The 21,203-nt window shown below is 36.2% G+C and overlaps 1 protein-coding gene across 6 annotated transcripts in view; it reads left to right on the forward strand.

The window, feature by feature from the left end:
• Slc4a10 (solute carrier family 4 member 10) overlaps positions 1–21,203 on the forward strand; it is a 228,877-nt gene that overhangs the window by 61,926 nt on the left and 145,748 nt on the right. The window contains exon 1 of one of the 6 annotated variants that reach the window (XM_041631598.1): positions 17,719–17,876. The exons of the other annotated variants lie outside the window; for them this stretch is intronic. Within the exon in view, the coding sequence (XP_041487532.1) occupies positions 17,832–17,876 (45 nt within the window). The 5' untranslated portion in view covers positions 17,719–17,831. Of the gene's footprint in view, positions 1–17,718; positions 17,877–21,203 lie in introns of those variants that run through there. 6 annotated transcript variants of the gene reach the window in all.

Below are 21,203 nucleotides of genomic sequence, written 5' to 3' on the forward strand. Positions count from 1 at the left end.
CTGACTTCTCTTAGGACAGGAGAGCAAGGGAGAGAGGGAGTGGGAGGAGAGGGAGGAAAATGGGAGGATGAGAGGAGGTGGAAATTTTTAATAAATAAATAAAATAAAATAAAATAAACAAAACTGTAAAGCTTGTGAAATTTAGCTATTTCCTTTTGTATTCTCAGCACCGCAATGGTGCTTTGTGAAATAAATTTACACATTAAAAGCCTTGTGTATATGCATGATATTGTGGTGCCTTATTACATTGTTCCTTAACAGGTTTGTCTGACAGACATTTGAAAGGTTTCCTAAGGCTGTTTTCTTTCTGTTTCAAAGAATGACTCACTCTTTCTAGGTCATTTCATTCTATAAATGTCACAGGGGAAAATAAAGACTAAGCATGCACCTTCCATCTCACTGGGTTATAATCAATCTACTTTGTTATTGCTTGGTAACTTTAATTCAAAGGGAAATTGTTTGGCTTGACAATCCTGAGTTCCTTCACTAAGGAGGGACAATCATTGTGATTTATCTGTATTTTTATTTATCCTAGAATTTTATTGTTCATTGACCACTAATAAAGATAACACTATTTTGCTTAGCTCCTAATTTAAGTAAAGTCTGCTTGCCTTAAAGTAAGTCCACCTTTCTATTTTAAAACATTTTTATTAACACTGCAGTTATTATTTTACATAAATACCATGTGATAATCCAATTTGACAAAACAATAAGGCAACAGATATTCTTGTTGGAGAACACAAATGGCAAGAGTTTTGGAGGAAAATTTGATCATTTTGTCTCAAGCCTCCAAAATGTTCACATTCCCTCCAGTATTTTTTAAAATATGTTTTTTTCCTTTGACCAAGTAAGTATTTTTATGGGAATTCATTTTAGGGAAGAAGGAAATATATAATAAAGCAGTATTATATATATGATGCTGATTGTGTTATTTATAAGGTTGAAATAAAACAGAAGTTGTGAAAATATAGTATCTCATTGATTCAATACAATTTATGCATTAAATATTATATTGTAGAAAATACTGACCTGGGGAAATGTATTTTTAGTAGAGAAGAATTCAATATAATTTTAGTAAATATTAATTAAACATTAGAAATAAAATATTAGTAATAGTTATTTCTGTATATGAAATTTTTGATTGATTTCCTAGCTTTTTGATCTATTGGTTTTCCTGTGTGTATATCTGTGAAGTATAAAACGTCATTCAAGTGTAGTGGCAATATCACCTAGAAAATTGTAAGATTTTTTATTTTCTTTATGGTTTGACACACTACACAGTTTTACTAAGGGAACTAGCAGAATGGTGATGAAATTAGAAAAATTAGAATCTATTAAAATCTTGAGTTAAAAAAGACATGAGTCATTATTGCAGTTTGTTGTTTTAAGAGTATTGAAACATTACCATTTCATGTAGGAGACAGGTGAAATATTTTTACGGACATGGGCAATTTATACGAACTGATATTTATGCTCTAGTCTACCTGACTCATCAGAAGCAGTGATTATTTATTGTAATAATTATCATTTTCATAAGAATTGTCAGTTTCTTCACAGATGTTTTCACAGATTTTTTTCCAGATGTTTTTGTTATATACTACATTTTTTTGGTGACCTTTGCTTTCAAAACCAACTATATTTCATGCACAATAGAAAGTTAAGATAGGTCCTCATCTTGTTTAGCTTGTAAAAATCAGTTTGCATTAAACCATGATTATTAAGACAAAGATTAAGAAAAATTCCTTTTTGTACTATGGTTTTTATCTGTCACCAAGGCTGACTTGAGAGCTGATCTGTCAAAAGCAGTCTCCATTAACATTAGCCCAATTAAAAAAAAAAACTGAAAACCTCAATTGTATATACAGTAATTGATATAGAAGCCTCATAAGATTAATTTGTAAAAGTAAAGATAAACTAAAAGTAAGTTTTATTATTTATGATGAAACTAGAGCGGAAATATAACTGAAGTATTAGAAAGCCCGAAACTTAAGGAATACTTTTAAGTGGAAAGAGTATGTGAGAAACAAATGCATTTGTTCGACTATTATCAGAAATAATTTCCTTCTTTTATAAGGAATAATAAAGTCTATAAGCTTTATATTTATAAAGTTAACATCAGGAGATCATACTTTTCAATATATTATTTGTAATTTCAGTTTACATTTCATATAGTTGAGGTTTTTCTCCCAATATATCTCCCAAATAGATATATTGTTTTCACTGAATAATTTTATTAATCAGATTTTTAATGCTATGGCAAAATGCATGGGACAAACAACTTCAAAGGAGGAAAGATTTGTCTTGTACATGCGCTTAGTCCCTGCCCACTTGTCTGGCATGTGGTGGTGGAGATCAGAGGATGAGGGCGGGAAAGGAAAGCTGTTTGCCTCCTGTAGCCAGTCAGCCCAAAGAGAAAGGAAGGTGTCTGGAACAAGATATGGCACTTAACACAGGGCCTTTGTCTTAGGTTCCGTATCCCCTCACAGTCACCTTTCAAGTTATGAACTCAGTTATTGACGAGCTCAGGGCTCTTGTGGTCCAATGATTCCCCGAAAACTCTGCCTCTGAGCATTCCTGTCTGGGGGACTAAGCCTTCCATACTTGAGCCTTTGAGGACCATTTCATATTTAAACCATAACAACATACTTTATGATCTATTATATTATATTTGTTTTGTCTTTTCTGTTTGATTCATTTAAATTTATTATTGTGTGTGTATGTATGCATTTGCGCATGTGTGTAAATGAGTATGCCATGGCATAGTTGTGGAGGCCAGAAATGAACCTTTTAGAATAAATTTTCTCCTTTTTACATGGTATGACTTCTAGGGTTTCCAGTCTTCTTCAAGGAGTACTTTTACTGGCTGAACCATCTCACTCAACCTAAAAGGTTTTTTTTATTTCTAATATTCAGCAGGTGCATGACATTATTCTTTGGGCATATTTCAATTTAGTCATTTTTTAAAAAAAAAAAAACCCTTTCCTGTTTCTTCTCCCCAAAAAATGCAGTGTTGAACTTTGCATATATTCAAATGTTCAGATTTTCTTTTAGCTGTGACAGATACCTGAGAAAATAATTAAAGAGATGACAATTGTATTTAGTTATATTTTTAAATTAGCATAGAAAGAATTGGATTTCATTATGACATTTAGATACATACATGTCAACAGAATTAGCTTTTATTTGTGGCCTTCCCACTGTCTTCTATTTCTCCTCACATCCTGCTTGCTGGTTCTCCTTTCCTTCCCATACAGTCCACATAGTATTCCTTTTTGCTTTCACATCACGGGTCAGGAAGAAAAGACTAGTTCTAGCTTGTCATTTCAGAGGTATCAGCCTCTATTGGCTATTAGCTAATTCCATGGGCTCTGGATCTGAAGCAACACAGCAGAGACTTCACAGTGCCCAAAACACATGTCTGGAGTTGCCAATGTAATGGCTGTCAAGAAGCAAAAGGACAGATGGGAAAGGGATGAGCACAGTTACACCCATTAAAGAAACGTCTAGTGAACTCCTGAAGCAGCCTCTACCTCCTAGTAGTCCATTGGAGAACTTGATACCTTCTCCTCCAGTCACAAACACATCCAAGTAGTGACACCAGTTGCTGCCAAACCCTCAATGCATGATTTCTGGGCAGAAGACCATACTTTAAATCCAAACTGCTGTACCATCAGACAAAATCTTCAAATCAGAATTTAGACATGATTGAATATTTTAAAGAATTTTTGTATTTTTTACTATCTTACTGTGACAGATAGGATTGATCTGTACTTTTAAAAATGTTAGTATATTGGGTCAGCTAGATGTTTCTGTGAGTACAGGTATCTGATGCCTCAAGTCTGAAGACTGCACTTCTAGCCTTGGGATCCAAGCTGTATTCTGACCTTTGTGTAGGCCATTGTATGTATATATGCACATGCATTCACACACATAGTAAATAATGGATATATACATATACAATGAAATGTAAAAATATAAATAAAATATCAAGGCAATGACTTTAACTGTGAAACTAAAGATACAGGATTCTGATTTTTGGCCCTGACTCAATTTCTCTACATTTTAATTACTTCATGTGTGAAATGAGAGGTTGGAATTCCTGGTAACAGAAATAAAATCACAAAAATGTGGTAGTTCTAAAATGTATGCTCTTTTAAGGATGCTCAACGTTTAGGATTTGGGTGGTCTTGTGTTTGACAGATCAAAAAATCAATGTCACCTTCAATGTGTACTCCTTACCTTGCTAGAGTCACAATGTTCATTACCTCCCTCAAGTTTATCTGTTGAGAACCCAACCACCAGCATGATGGTAACTCACTAATGTGATAGCTATGCCTTTTAGAATCACATTTGTTCCCTTGTGGGGGGAAAAAAAGTCACAGAAAGTTACCATTCTTGGATGTAAAGTTTTAGAGAAAAGGAAAACTTCACTAGACACTGAACCAACTGACCACTTGATCTTGGATTTCTTAGCCTCCAGAGCTGTGTGATATATACTTCTTCTGTTTACATAGCACCCATTCTAATTTGTTATATCAGAACTAAATCAACTCTTTTGCTTTTCTTTTCTGCAATGTTTTGTCTACTCTTCATATCTTTTATGAAATATTTGTCAGAAAAAGTGTATTGACAGCCTGCTTTTCTATGATAACTGTACTGCAATGATAATGCTAAGAGTAGTATATTGTATAAATAATTTTTAACAGCACTATAGTGGCATAAAGATATATTTCATTTTTAAGGATTTGGGATTTAGCTCAGAGGTAAAGCCCTTCTTAGGAACCTCAAAGCCCTGGGTTTGGTCTGCAGCTCTGAAAAAAAAGAAGACAAAATAACAGATTTACTTTATTTTGAGGTTTATTTTTATTCATTTATGTGCATATGCATATGTGCACATGTGTGAGTGTACCTATAAAACCAAAGAGGGCACTGGATTTCTAGGAGCTGTAAATGCTTGTTGTTGGTGCTGAGGACTGAACTCAAGTCCTCTAGAACCACAATGATGATCCTAATCACTGATCTAGGCCTCAAGGCCCCAGCTAGAGTTTAGTTGGTTAGTCATGTTAATTTACTATTATATGGATCTAAAAATGGACAACAAATTGTAGGGCACCAGCCTCAACAAAAATACCTTTTGCCAGGCTAAGGGTGTGGGGATCAGAAAAATAGTGAAGAGGATGAAGACATGAATAAAAATAATAAAACAGAAAACAGAATAGTATCAGGAGATAGTTTCAGTTAATACTGACAACATCCATGTTTAGTTTTTCATATGCTTTTATACCCCAATACAAAAGGGGGAAGGAGGCTACAAAAGACTTCTTTAACATGACACGAAGGACTACTCAAACAGTTAATTGCTTCAGCACTTTGAGTCATCAAGTCATTAGCATTCTGTTGCTTAGGCAGTGGACCCACATTACACCAAGTATCCTGAAAGCAGTCACTCCCCAGGTAACATCTTATTACAAAAGAAGGAGCAGAAGGATGCTTGCATATCCTGACCATCTGTCAGGGTGGAGTGGATCTAGCTGTATGGGTATCTTAACGTCAAAAGAACCAAGAAACTACATCCTGGATCAGGTTGTGTAGCTCTTGTTGTTTTCAACAATAATTAGCAACCTCTGAACTCTCTAACCAACAGACAAGGTAGAAATAGGCTCACATTTTTGGGTATCCACAACAAATAAATGATTTTTTATTTAAAATGTTTTATTATTAGATAATAGATTAAGAGGTATGTCTCCAGATTTTAATATTATAGAAAGTATCAAGTATGTTGGCAGGAAATTACTGAGGAAAATTTAAAAATATATATTTATTTCATTTTTCTTCAAGAGAATAATAAAAGGTTGATGGACATGCTTATTTCCAGTATGTATATTCATTTAAAAACTTTATTCAATTATGCACATTCAGGAAGACACGGGGAATTTAAGCCAAATATTCCTCCTCAAGACTTCCATTTAATTTTTTGTCACTTATATTGGGTTTGCTTTTTCTTTTTAATTTATTTTTTTCTCATGCAATATATCCCAGCCATAGTCTCCCCCCCCCCCCCTCCAATGCACCTCCCCTTATGTCCTTCTCCATCAGATCCACTGATTCAGTGTTTTCCTTCAGAAACGATCAGTCCTCCCGGAGATATCAGCTGAACTCAGCATCACAGGATGCATGAAGATTGGGAACAAATTGTCCTATCAAAGCTGGAGGAGGCAACCTAGTACCATGAAAAGGGTTCCAAAAGTAGGGAGAAGAGTCAGACATATCCCAACTCTCAGTGTAAGGAGTTCCACAAAAACCCCAAGCTAAATGACTAAAACAGACCCATGTAGCCTCCATGAGTGCTGCTTCAGTCTGTGTGAGCCCCCATGAGCCATGCTTAGTTGATTCTATGTGCCGTGTTCTCATGGTGTCCTCGACCCCTATCTCCTGCATTCCATCCTCCCCCTCTTCTGTGGGATTCCCTGAGCCCTGCCTGTTTTGGCTGTGGGTCTCTGTCCAATACTTTTTGATCACATTCACCTACCTTCCCCCTCCCAATACCACCTCCCAGATTCACCCCTTCCTTACCCACTCTTAAAATCAAGTCCAGTTTTTATTGCCCATATACTCTTGAATGTGCCAGTTAAGATATAAAAAAGAGACATATATAAATGAAAATAGTAACCCCAGAGAATGTGATTAAAGCACATTGATTATAAAACAAAAGATACAATAACATAGGAGATTAGGAATACACCTTGACATTTCTCTTTCCTTTATTTCTCATATCACTCTCTCAATTCTATTTCTATCAGCTAAGCCATGTATCTAGAGTCTTTTATCTGTATGTCTATTGCCTCTTTGTTTACACCATCATCATGTAATAATAAACTTAAGTAACTAACTTTTCTGTCTTTTTCCTTTTTTATTTTACTCAACTGTTTGTCTGTAGTGGAGCTTGGATAATCTAAAACTACATGATTGGTTACACTGGTGGATTTTGTTCACTTAAGACCAAAGTCCAAACTTTTTCTAGGGCTCCCAAGGCTTCTCATGCTAGGTCATTGGCTTTGCACTTTAAAGTCTAAGCCATATTGTATTTACTGCTTCTCAAATGTGACTTCTCAGAATCATCTAGCCTTTAATAGTACTCATTGGAGAGACCCTTTCTGATCCCCAGATTAGGAAGGATAACTTGCCATTGCTCCATATCTCTCTTTAAATTTGCCCATCAAAACAAAGGAAGCCTATATACCACCTCCATTTGTCTTATTTAGCTATCTCCATTTCTGTGAAGTCATCTCTTTCTGGTGGTCAAGGTCTCAGCATATATTTAGTATCTGATACATACAGATGTTCACTATTTTTACATGTTAGGAATGAACTTAAAAGGGAGATGGTATAGGAAGGCTTTATTAAGAAGATAAATGCCAAAAGACGAATACATATTTGATTATGAGGATAAATACTACCTGTATAAACCATATTTGGGTACTTGTAATTTTTTTTTAGTTGTACAGTCAAACTATCAAGTCCATGTCTAAATGTGTTCATCTGAAAACAGTAATTTCTTAAAGGAAAGGTGTGTATCAGGCTACTAAAAAGCCAAATTTCTCCCTCTTTCTGGAGGGGGGTGTGGATGGAAAGGTGAGTTAAGACTCTCTAATCAATCCATAAATATTAATAGCAGCAATATCTAAAGTCCACTACTTCTTTTTAATTTACTTTTTAAAATTTTTATTTCTTTACTTTTATTGAAAACAGATTTTTTCTACATAATATATTCTGATTATGTTTGCCCTTCCTTCTACTCCTCCCAGTTCCTCCTCCCCTTTCCTCCCCTTCCATTCAGATACACACCTTTTCTATCTTTCATTAGAAAACAGACATCTAAGGGATAATAATAAATAAAATATAATACATATATAATGTAATATAATAAAATTTAGTCAAAACAAAAACTAGCACATCGGTATTGGTCAAAGCAAAAAGAAGGAAAAGAGACCAAGAGAAGGCAAAGAATTAGAGATCCACACATTCTAACCCTAGGAATTTCAGAAAAACACTAAACTGGAAACTTTAATGTCTATGCAAAGGCCTGGTGCAGCCTGGTGCTGCTACAGTTTCTGTGAGTTCATATGACTTTTGATTAGGTTGGTTTACAAGGTCTTGCTTTTTGGGTGTCCTCTAGTCCTCTCTTACACTCTTTGTGGCTCGTCTTCTGTAACGGCGTAAACAAATGCAGACAGATTGTAAATATATATATATATATATATATATATATATATATATATTTATATCTTTAATGGCGAAATAGACTTACAGAACCACCATTCCCGCGGAGACCAGGAAAGCAGAAAAGGGACGGCTGGGAGCACGCTTGCCAAATTTATAGGCCAACATTAGCCCGAGGCGAACACACCTCCTAAGGGGCGGGACTTATCCCTACATCTCCCCTTTTTGTCTAAATAAGACAGAACTAAACCAAATACAACTATGTACAATAACAACAAATAATAAATATAACAAGCAATATTGAGAACAAAAGCTTTGCTAAACATTCTATCTCAAGGAGTCCAAATAATGTAGAGAGTAACTACAATTATATAATCTTCAACTCCATCAAAGATCTGAGAAGGGAATAAACACTACTCAACAAACGAGATATATCCAAAATGTGCAACAACTGACTACCTGGGCAATCACCCAAAGTCTCATTTGCAACGTTGAGTCAACCAATTTTGGCTAAGGCCTAACATAACTGATATACCATTATTAAAGGCAAGGAACTTTTCAAAACTATCTTACCCTGTCTTGGCAGGATATGACAGTCCTGTTTTATCTATTGATGCACGCTCTGTATCTCTGTCAGTGGTTGAGGTATGGGCATTTCTTTGCCCCAAGGCCAGTTCTGCCAAAAAGAAAGGCTCCAGGTGGAGTGTCTTTGGAGCTCAACATTCTCTCGGGAATAGAGCGGTGTTGCCAGGAGCAATAGTGTCTCACTATCACGAAACTCTGAGTTAGATTAAAGGCCATTTTCTACAGCTCTTTGAAGAGGTTGAAGATTATCTATCTATACTGAGTATAATCTCTATATATCTAGAGAACCTGATTAGTCTAATTATAAATGACAAACTTAGATGACTATTTATCTATATAATTCTCAATATCAATCTAACTTAAAGACTAAGACAATAAACTGTGTAACAAATGAGGATAATGACCTCCAAATATAAACACTGTACAAATATACATTGCAATATGGCAAATATATATCAATACACAAACATTATATAAGTATCTTAATCAGAGGTAGAAATGTACACTGCAATATGGTAAATATATACTATATATATATCAATACAATATATGTCAATACATAAAAATGTTTTAAACAGACATAGAAACATGCATGCATACAATAGTCAATATAATTTAACTTTGTATCAATATACAAGAATCTATACCAATATATTTGTCTAAAAGCAGTAACTCACAATTATAAATCTATTATCCCATCATTCCCTCTTTTTTTTTTTCCAAAATGATCCCTGAGCTTATAAAATTCCTCCCCCAACCTCCCAACCTCTAAATGATGTCCCTAACCCAGGGGTAAACTTTACTGGGAGAGGGGATGTCGTCCTCTAGAATTACTTCCAGCTGTCATGGGGGCGACATTCTTTCTGGGGGATCCTGTGAAAGTAAAATGATGGTTAAATTTCAAGATCAATGTCTTTTAAAATTGCAAATAGTCTCTGAGTATTTTGTGGAGGTCTGGTCAGAATGTTGTACAAGATGTGCACCATTTCAGCTAACCAAGTTGGGATCGTCTAGTGCAGCTGGTATCCAAAACAGGTCTTGTAGTAGAGCTATCAGTATCATGATGTCATATCAACCAGGTAGAGTTGTTGTTGTGGGGCCCCATCTTCTTCCTGGAAACTTCAAATGTCACTTCAGGAAAAACTCATTGTTCATTGTGAAAAACTTAAACATTAATCATATAGACATATATAGACATACATATATATATTCAATGAAAGGCATGATAGATATATTCAATGAAAAGTATGATAGATATGAAGAAAAGCAAAGATGTTTTCTAAACTCATATTTCTTTCTGTCCCATATCATGGCTCATGACATGAGACAGAAACTCCAGAAACTCTGGGTTTTTCTCTTACTAACAGGCTTGGAATTGGAGAGGGACTGAGCCAGAGTCCAACTTCAAAACCAGCTCCATATATTTATAAAGAAATGTTTAATAAGACATATATATATATTATGTCTTATATATATTATAATATATAATTATATATAAATTAATACTTACAAAATGTGTCCATCCATCAGTAATTAAATATTCAGGGTCCCTCAATTTCTTTGAAGATGAGTATTTTCCTGTGGAGATAAGAAAAGAACCCTGCCCCCAACCTATCTGTATTTCTTACCATCAGTATGCTCACCATCCTTGTGAATGAATTGCTATTTATCTTTTCCAAGTGGCTTCTCTTCTTCAAACTGAACCTTTATTAATTTTGATGGTATCCACAATTTTTCCTCACCTGTGGAGATAAGAGCAAAGCCCCTTCCCCAACGTAGCACATCTCCTGTCTTCCATTGTGAGGTCAGCACATCCTTGAAATAAACTGGTTGATTTAGTTCATTAGAATTTTCCATTATCCAATGTCTTTCTGCAGCCGTTGTTCCCTTCTCATTAGCGTTGAGAAAATTCAAGGTTAACAAAGCATTATGTAACCTATTTCTGGGGGTGTTTTCCACCCTTTTCTGTTTGTTCAACATATCCTTTATAGTTCGATTTGATCTTTCTATGACTGCTTGACCTGTAGGGTTGTATGGTATACCTGTAACATGCTTGATATTGTAATAATCAAAGAACCGTTTCATTTTCCTAGATACATAAGCAGGACCATTGTCCGTCTTTATTTGTGTAGGTATACCCATGATAGCCATGACTTCTAATAAATGAGTGATTACTGAATCAGCTTTTTCTGAACTTAAAGCAGTTGCCCACTGAAAGCCTGAATAAGTGTCAATGGTGTGATGAACATATTTTAATTCGCCAAATTCTGCAAAGTGGAACACATCCACCTGCCAAATTTCATTCCTTTGGGTGCCCTTTGGATTAGCCCCTGCAGGCAGTGGCGTTTGGTTATAGAAAGAGCAAGTAGGGCATTTCTTTACAATCTCCTTAGCTTGTTGCCATGTAATTGAAAATTCTTTCTTCAAACCTTTGCTATTAACATGATGTTTTTTATGAAATTCAGAGGCTTGTAGCACACTGCCAATCAATAATTGATCAATTTCTGCATTACCTCGTGCTAGAGGACCTGGCAGACCCGTATGGGATCAGATGTGTGTTATGTACATAGGGCAAAGCCTGTTCCTGATCAAATCTTGAACCTGGAGAAACAATGAGGTTAGTTCTGTATCATCAGGTATAAATTCAGCAGTTTCAATATGTAAAATAACTCTTTCTGCGTATTGTGAATCAGTGACTATATTAATAGGTTCTTTAAAATCCCTTAGCACCATAAGAATGGCATATAATTCCACCTTCTGGACAGAATTATACGGACTTTGTTCCACCTTACCCAAGTCTTCTGATTTGTAACCTGCCTTCCCTGATTTATTGGCATCAGTATAGAACGTACGGGCTCCAGTTATTGGAGCATCACGGACGATTCGAGGAAGAATCCAAGAAGTTCTCTTTATGAAGTTAAGCCGCTTGCTTTTTGGATAGTTGTTATTAATGTCTCCCAAAAAATTAGCACAAGCTCTTTGCCATGGTTCATTATCTTCCCATAATTTCTTTAGTTCATCAGCAGTGAAAGGCACTATAATTTCTGCTGGGTCTATGCCTGCTAGTTGACGAAGTCTCAGCTTGCCTTTTATAATTAACTCAGAGACTTTCTCCACATAAGTTTTCAGTTTCTTACTTGGTTTATGTGGTAAAAAGATCCATTCTAAAATAATATCATCTCTCTGCATTAAAATTCCCGTAGGAGAAATTTTTGATGGTAGTATGACGAGAATACAATCGAGCTCTGGATTCACCCTGTCCACATGTGCCTGTTGTAATTTTTCCTCAATCATTGTCAGTTCCTTTTCTGCTTCAGCTGTTAATTCTCTGGGACTGTTTAAATCTTTATCACCATCCAAGGTTTTGTTCAAATGATTTATTAGATCAGGTGTTATTCCAATAGCTGGTCGTAGACTGGAAATGTCTCCTAACAGTCTTTGAAAGTCATTAAGAGTCCGTAGGCGATCTCTCCTAATTTGTGCTTTTTGTGTCTTAATTTTTTGCAAACCTATTTTATAACCTAAATAATTAATAGAATCTCCCTTCTGAATCTTTTCAGGAGCGATTTGCAATTCCCATTTAGGTAAAAGTATCTTTATTTCTTCAGTCTGTTCAAGGTATCCATGTTTGAATCGGATAACAAAATGTCGTCCATGTAATGGTATACTATAGATTTGGGAAATTTCTTGCATATTATTTGCAATGGTTGGTTCACAAAATATTGGCACAGGGAGGGGCTATTTAACATACCCTGTGGGAGAACGGTCCAGTGGTACCTCCTCGAAGGTTGAGAATTGTTATAAGTAGGCACTGTGAAGGCAAATTTTTCTCTATCTTCTTTTTGCAAAGGTATAGTGAAAAAACAATCCTTTAAATCAATAACTATGAGAGGCCATCCTTTTGGTAATAAAGAGGGCAAAGGAATTCCAGATTGCAGAGGGCCCATAGGTTGAATAACCTTGTTGATGGCCCTGAGATCTGTCACCATTCTCCATTTACCTGATTTTTTCTTAACCACAAATACAGGAGAATTCCAAGGGCTGGTAGATTCTTCTATATGTCCAGCATCTAATTGTTCTTGTACCAGCTGTTCTAAAGCCTGTAACTTTTCCTCAGCTAAAGGCCATTGCTTTGTCCATATTGGTTTCTCAGTCAACCATTTTAGAGGCAAGGCTGTTGGTTTCTCTGAAGGGACATCAATTGCTTATTCTTGTACAGCCCGAATGGCTGGTTTTCTCCGTTTGTAATATCTTTTAATATTATTCTCAGAAATATAGGCTTTAGAAATAGCAGGAATGTTAATTTCGGTATTCCATTGTTGTAATAGGTCACGACCCCATAAATTCATTGCGATATTGGCTACATATGGCTTTAATTTTCCTATTTTTCCCTCTGGCCCTATACATTCAACCCATCTCGTGCTCTGCCTTACTCGAGATAGGGTTCCAATTCCCAGGAGCTGAACATTTACATTCTGAAGAGGCCAATACGGATGCCAAGATTCTGGGGTAATGATACTTACATCAGCACCTGTGTCCAGCAGGCCAGTAATAAAAATGCCATTTACACACACTCTCAGTTTAGGTCTTTGATCATTTATAGAAGTTTGCCAAAACACACATAACTTATCTTTCTGATCATTATTGCTTGTAACAGTAGGAATGGGGCTTCCTAATTGTCCTGATGAGGCATGTTCTCTGCAGAAACTGGAAATGACTGAACCATGTTTGCCATGGGGGCCTGTGAGGACCCCCTCTCACGTTTCCCGACTGTATCAGGTTGCCTTGTCTATCTCTTGTAGACCTGCATTAATTCGTCCAATGTCTGCCTTTTCCACATCTTCTACATAAACCTGAAGGCTGAGTCCTCCTATTTCTGTTATTTCTAGAAGATGCATTATTATTATTATTTCTGAAAGATGTATTATTATTATTATTATTATTTCTGAAAATCCGTTGTCTGCAATTCCTTTTCATATGACCCATTTTGCCACAATTAAAACATTTGGTATTCTGGTGTCTCCTTTTACCATTGGAAATTGCTTCTTCTACCCATGCTTCAGTGCCATGATCAAATGTATCAACATTGAGTGTATGCAAGACCCATTCTTCCAAGGGCGCTGATCTGAGCTTTAAAGGGCCCAAAATCCTTTTGCATTCCACATTTGCATTTTCATAAGCCAAAGACTCAATCATTATACGTCTTGCTTCTGGGTCAGATACCCCTATTTGTACAGCCTTAGTTAATCTTTGTAAAAAGTCACTAAACGGTTCTCTCTGACCCTGTTTAACTGTGACAAATGATTCCATTCTCTGTCCTGGGTCTTGTACCCTGTCCCAAGCCCTTAAGGCTGCTGTAGTACACATGGAGAGTGTGTTTTCATCCAAATTAGCTTGTTCCTGAGGGTCGGAAAAGAGCCCTTCACCTAGAATTTGATCTAGGGAAATGTCAATTCCCTTCGCTTTTTCCTGCTGTTCTAAGAGTCTAGCCTCTTGCCTGAATAAGCATTTCCATTTCAATTGCGGTCCACTCTCAAGTACTGCAGAGCTCAGCTGGAGCCAGTCGGAGGGGGTTGCTCTGCTTGTCGTGGCCCAAGATCTTAGCATCTCTTTAACAAAAGAGGCTTGCATCCCAAAAGTCATGACAGCCTGTTTTATTTCCTTGAGATCATTCATATGGACAGGCTCCCATGTATCCTCCTTGATGACCCTAGCGTTTTTGGAACCAATCACCTTCTCTATTGTTATTACTGGAAATGCAGGTAGAGCTGTAGGTAGAGCTTTGTGGAAATTGTCCCGGAGAGATTTACCCATAGATGTAGTTAAAATTTGCCTTTCTACCCTTTGCTCTTCTTCATCAGAATTTAGAAATTCCTCAATCTTTTCAATTCTATTCACCATTGCCTTCTGTAATGTCTGAATCTCCTGTCCAGAATTATGTTCCAAAGCCTTCATTGAGGATTCTAAAGTATGAAGTTTGTCCATTAGAGATAACATCTCATCTTTGGACATAATTTTTATGGCATAAACCGTGCCTTCTTGTATTGACAATCTTTCCGCCAATCTGTCATAGCTTTAGACAAAATCCGATTGTCACATTCAGCAGTTTTGATTCTCTCAGTTAATGTTTCATTTCCTACAGAAAGGGACTGAATCTTTTGGTCTAAATCAGCTGTTCCCTCTTCCATAGTAATAAATTTCTCCTTAATATCAGCCACTAATGTTTCAGTTCCTACAGAAAGGGACTGAAGCTTACAATTCAGATCAGCTGTTCCCTCTTCCATAGTAATGAATTTCTCCTTAACATCAGCCTGGAGAACTTCAAACTGATTCTCAATTGTTTTTAAGCGTTCAGTCTCTGCCTTAAGAATCCTGGATTCGTCTCATAAAGACTCTATCATATTTCTATTATCAAACCATTTAGTGGCAATGAAAACTACGAATCCCAGAAGGATCCATAGATGTGGGGTGTTAGACACCTCTTGTAAAATCTCCCACATGGTACAATTAAAAAAAACTGTTAAATTCTTGAATACTAATGTGTTCAGACATTTTATTTATAGATGCAAAAAATTCTTACCTGCAATGATCGGTTCCTGCCAGTGATGGTCTCTGTGTTTTTGGAGCCTGTCCTAGAACTAGCTCTTGTAGACCAGTCTGGCCTGGAACTCACAGAGATCCGCCTGTCTCTGCCTCCCAAGTGCTGGGATTAAAGGCCTGTGCTACCACTGCCTGGCTGGCCTCAAACTCACAGAGATCCGCCTGCCTTTGCCTCCCAAGTGCTGGTATCAAAGGCGTGCGCCACCACTGCCTGGCCAAGTCACTTTGTATCAGACCAAATCTGCTGCTGTGGCAGCTTTTGTTGCAAAACCGCAGGTACTTGAGCTTCTGCTAATTCAGGCAGTGGGGTTCCGCTGCAAACTTAGCCAAGGCAGGCAGAATGGGCCTGTGTGGCCCAGTTTGTCTTGGACTAGGCACTGGGGCCGGAGTCACGAACTGAAAAACAGCACCCGGGAGGGTGCTGTGTTAGCTAGCGGGCTACCCGCTTGAGTCGGGGGCAAAATAGCCCACGTTGGACGCCAAAATGTAACGGCGTAAACGAATGCAGACAGATTGTAAAAATATATATATCTTTAATGGCAAAATAGACTTACAGAACCACCGTTCCTGCGGAGACCAGGAAAGCAGAAAAGGGAAGGCTGGGAGCAAGCTTGTCAAATTTATAGGCCAACATTAGCCCGAGGCGAACACGCCCCCTAAGGGGCGGGACTTATCCCTACAGTCTTCTGTAGGTTTCTCTGAGGCCTAAGGAGAGGGATTGGATGGGGACATCCCATTTCAGGCTGCGTGTTCCTAAGGTTCTCACTCCCTGCATAACGTCTGCCTGTAATCTCCTTATGTGTTCCCATTTTATTTTGTGTGTTGGGAGGGAGCATATGCCATGGCATGGATGTGAAGGTCAGAGGACTAGTTGCTGGGATTCTCTTCTCACACTTTATGGGCCCTGTGGATTAAACTCAGGCCGGTAGATTTGGCAGCAAATGCCTTTACTCAACAAACTGTCTCACTGGTCCCAGGTTTCTTTTTCTTAAATAGTGTTTTAAATTTATTTAATTCTTAGACATTTTCACACGTGTACGCAATATATCTTGATCACATGTACCCTGAACCTTCAGATCTCACCGTAATAGATTTCCCACCAGCCTTCAACCCTTTTTCTTTTCTGCCTCTGAAATGATAAATTTATTTAGACTCATTTTGACTGCTTTGCATGATTATATGTGTGTATATATGTGCATGGATATATTTTGGAACATATCCCATCAAATGTGAGTAGGACAAGGAACATTTACTGATTTGTTTTTGGTCTATGTTTTTCTAAGGCACCTTTTGTGCATTACATTAGCTATTAGGAAATTTCAGTAGCTTAGTTCACAGGAATATAAATAAAGTGTTGTATTATTATTAATTCAGCATGTACTGAATGTGGGGGCTATTTTAACATAAGGGCCTATACTTTGTGCTCTAATATTGAATTTACTTAATTTGATTTTGGTCTTAGTCTTTTTTTTTCTTTATCCACAAATGCTATTTAATCACAGGGTGAAGGCAAAAAACTTCCAACTGTAATCTGGAGCCCTTTATTTCCAGAGTACTTCCCTAAACTGCTGTGCAGTGGTGAACAAAGGCCTTCCTAGTGTCTTGAGTAATAGGGTATCATGATATTTCATACTGCTTATGCAATACCTTTTACATAGGCTTCTTTGCTAAAGAATCATCTAGTCTTATGACTTGATGATAGTGTATTGATTTTTGCATTCTTAGCTCTGTATAAGATGAATCAAAAACATAGAAGATGTTTTTAATTGGATTATGTTGTTCTGAAGAATAAATATTAAAGATTCCTGGTAATAAATGTAAATTGCATGCACATGTTTATATTGTTCACAGTTATCTACCATTTCATGAATTTTTCACTTTTAGATTCTTCTAATTTTGATGCTTTGGAAGGAAGTTTTCTTGAAAAGCGATTACAAATTTACCTGTTACATCATAATACTACAGCTTAGTTATATGTGGAGAAAGCTGCCTAATAGTTAACATAGTTTGACATGGTATTTGCAACAGGCACATTGAATACTTAATTAAATAAAGCGTTACTTATTTTTAAAGTACTGATAAGAAATAAACCTCTCTCTGAATGTGCATCTGCGTAGTAGCAGAAGTGGGAACCTGACGCTGTGCCTGAGTTGGGATGGTGCAGAATTGCTCCAAGCTGTAAGCTGAGTGTTTTCAGACAGCATTCACAGCATCAGCAAACACCACTGTGTCAGCATCTCTCAGCATGCAGTGTAGGGAACTGCACAGAGGAGACGATGAACAGTGCGTGAGAGCTGATATCTTGATGATGGTTTAAATAGATTCTGATGGACAGATCTGCTGTTTGGTTTCTTCACTAACCTTGGAAATGCTGAAAGCTAGAGACAGCTGAGCTTATTCTTTGTAAGACAGGAAATAGAAAGATCATGCAGCCTGGAAGCAGTGAGCACTTACAGTCTCTCAGTCATCAGGTATGGTCTTGTGAATTGCGACGCTATTTTGCATATGCAAGGTTGTCCAGATCTTAGGAATTTGGAATATGTTAATCAACACAATTGCTTATTGACTCATTTTTCATTTGGAAATTTGAATAGGTAATGATCATAATAATGGGTAAAATATGGATTAAGAAGTGTTTGCATGTGTATATGACTTTGTTTTGCTTTAGTCTTTTATGTGATTAGGAACAGGGTTTATGGCTCTTTCGAGTTTTTTCTAGATTAATCCTGATTATATTCAGGCTGTGTATTTTATTTGAAATGATAAAAATAACATAAATGAATCAACTGGTAATCATAACCTTCTGCCCATAAATACTGATGTATTGCAAAATGGTTATTATCTGATTAACCACAGTAATCAATGCTGCTAGCATTGATAGGAGTGAGGCAAACAGCAATGAAGTTCGCTGAGCTGAAGAACGTTTATTCAGGCTGTAAGCTAATTTATGAGATTTAGTTATTCTCTGGACTATCTAAAAGCCATTTTTAATCATTTCCTGGATCTGGTGTTACTCATGGAGATTTTAATGTACATCTCTGCTAAGGCAATAACCACATCTGAAAGCTAACTGTGAATTTGTTTTACATAAAGGAGGCTTGTGGCTTCTAAGCGTCTTGAAGAGTTTTTGTTTGATCCAGAGAGATTCAGTGTTTCCTTACTTTCATTTTCAATTTACTCCATTAAACTCATTAACTATAAATTGTAGAAAGCCTTAGAACATAGAATTTATGAATTTGCCTTGTGTTGAAACTCTGCTATTTGGTCATCTCTATCTACATCTATAACTGTATCTATATCTAACCTCTCAAGTTAAAATTCATTTAGTTTAGACTTTCCTCAGAATTGTATTCTCAACAGATTTATATGCCTAACACTCAGATTTTTAAAGGGCTGTATTTAATTTGTTTTTATTTTTATTCATTTCTGAGTCAGTTTTAGGGAACTATCAAATATGTTAAATTTGTTACCAAAAGAATATGAATGTTAAAAATTTCTCAAGAGAACATTGTTGACCTCACAATCCTGTAGCAAGGCTATTATTTACTTAACCTCATCAGAAGGAAAATGTAGTATTAAAAATGAATACATTGGAAAAAGTCTGAAACAGTGAATAAATTCAGTTGAAGCTGTTTTTTTTTCTTTTTAATTAAAAACACATTTAAAAATTCTTCCTACTGACATTGGATATAATTTATATGTTGTTCTGGCTACTTAGCAGCTTACATTCTTATTAGTTGGGAAGATTGCCATATTTTTAAGCTTGATTAATTTTTAGAATGATTTGAGTATACCTTTTAGTTGCTACAAAACCTGTTTAATCTGTTAGAATTTATTTCCAGCACTTGCGTGTATTAGTCACTAGGAGTACGTTCTGTTTCTTGGCATGACTTCAGGATTCCTCTAGGCCTTGGTTTCCACAGAATTTTGCTAATGTTTCACTGTATTTATGACCTGTCAGAAGAACCAATCATAAAGTATTTGGTTATGTTCTTTTAGTGATACTTAAATATCATTAATTTTATTATATGAAAAATTGTCTCTAAATTGCCATTGCTTTTACAAATCAGGAAAATATTCCTGTTACTGTGTCAAAATTCATTGCACTGCAAAGTAAAATACAGACATTTAATTGGAATGCAGAATGCAGCAGACATTTAAAAGGAATGGCCTCCATTCTTCCTCTTCAGCAAGATGATTTTGAACTTTGAACAGTGGAGTTCCTTATGAAACTTCCCAGGAACAAGAGATCTTCTTTACCAAGATTACCTGTATCTGCACTAATTTAAAATGCATGTCATTATACATCATAAAGATCTCTAAAGGTAGACTATTCATAAATAATTGTTTTGATAATTTTTTATGGAGGGAATATTATAAGAAAGCTCCTCATTTGTAGAATATTATATTTAGTGTTCTGTGAAATACAGAAAAGAAAAAAATTATTGCTTTCAGGCATGAATGAGAAAATGAATACACATTAACTCAGATATTTTGGTTTGACTCTTAAAACTGGTTTGTTACAATTAATTTTAACTTAATTTGTAAACTGGTGAACTCTAGTATGAGTTACATATTACTGTTCTTTCCTCCCATGTACTTGACATAATATTAGAGAAATCAAAGGTATATTTAGTGTTAGATTAATCATTATGCATGGTGCAATTTTATTGATAGACAAGAATATTGAGAATTCAAGGCCAGATTGAATTATATAGAAAAACGCTGTCTCAAAAAAATTAGTTCTAGATTTATAAATCAGCATGAACTTAATTTAAGAGTTGAGTTCAACCTAGTCCCTGGCAAGAAGCTATGGTGGAAACCCTGAGACTCATCTTTAAAATAGGGCTGTGGCTATAATTCTAGGGGAGGTATGAATAATTTAGTAGGATGTGTATTATGGAAAAGAGTTTTTCTTCTTAGGGTTAAACATTTGAGATAAAGAGTAGCAAGAATGGGAGAAACTAGGCAATTTGAGCTATACTTGGAACAAAAAGTATCTGTCCGTACACCTTAGACTGAAAATTCTAAGAACTTTAAAATTTTGAGACAGGATCTCCCTGTATAGTATAGACTTGCCAGACTTTTTGTGTAGCTAGAATAGCTGAAATTTGTTACTCTTTTGATTCAGTCTCCCAATTGCTAGGATCATAATTGTCCACTGCCTCACTTGGCTGGAAAAGCCAAGATCTTATGAAAAGTGCTAGAGAGTGATCAGTCACCTCAGACTCTGAGGAAGGGGATTGGAGTAGCTGTAATGGAAGCAGGTGTTAGCTTCTGGCTGGTGGACAGTCGGTGTTACTCTCTTCTGTTTTATATCAACAAGCGGGCTGAAAATAGCAGAGAGGTGGGTAGAACAAATGCAAATCCCCTATTTTCCAGTCCCAAACTGGGCAATTTGCCCAGAAGTGACTCCAACGTGCTTGGTATCTTGTATTAAAGCCTTCAATTAGAGAAATACAGGGCTGAGCTACAAATTAACTCTGGTTTGTAATAGCTGGGGTAAAGTAAGAGGCTGTATGCACCCTGGTTAAGTATCAAGTCAGCCATAGCCTTTCGGTTCAAACTTAGCTATATTGTTAGTCAGCTGCATGATCGTCAGTCTTTCTTTATTCATAACCAAGGGATAGTGGTGGTATGTAGCTCAAAGTATTGTAAATATTAAATGACTTAAGATACAGAGAGTACTTGTAATAGTTTGTGGCATGTAGTGTGCAAATTATTAATATTTTTTTTTGGTATTTGACAAGTTGATTTTGTTTATATTACTAGAATATATTGATTGTACATGATTATGG

This window comes from Microtus oregoni, unplaced genomic scaffold (genome assembly GCF_018167655.1).
Source record: "Microtus oregoni isolate MIOR12 unplaced genomic scaffold, Mior012 000037F_ref0000500, whole genome shotgun sequence".
NCBI classification, from domain to species: domain Eukaryota; kingdom Metazoa; phylum Chordata; class Mammalia; order Rodentia; family Cricetidae; genus Microtus; species Microtus oregoni.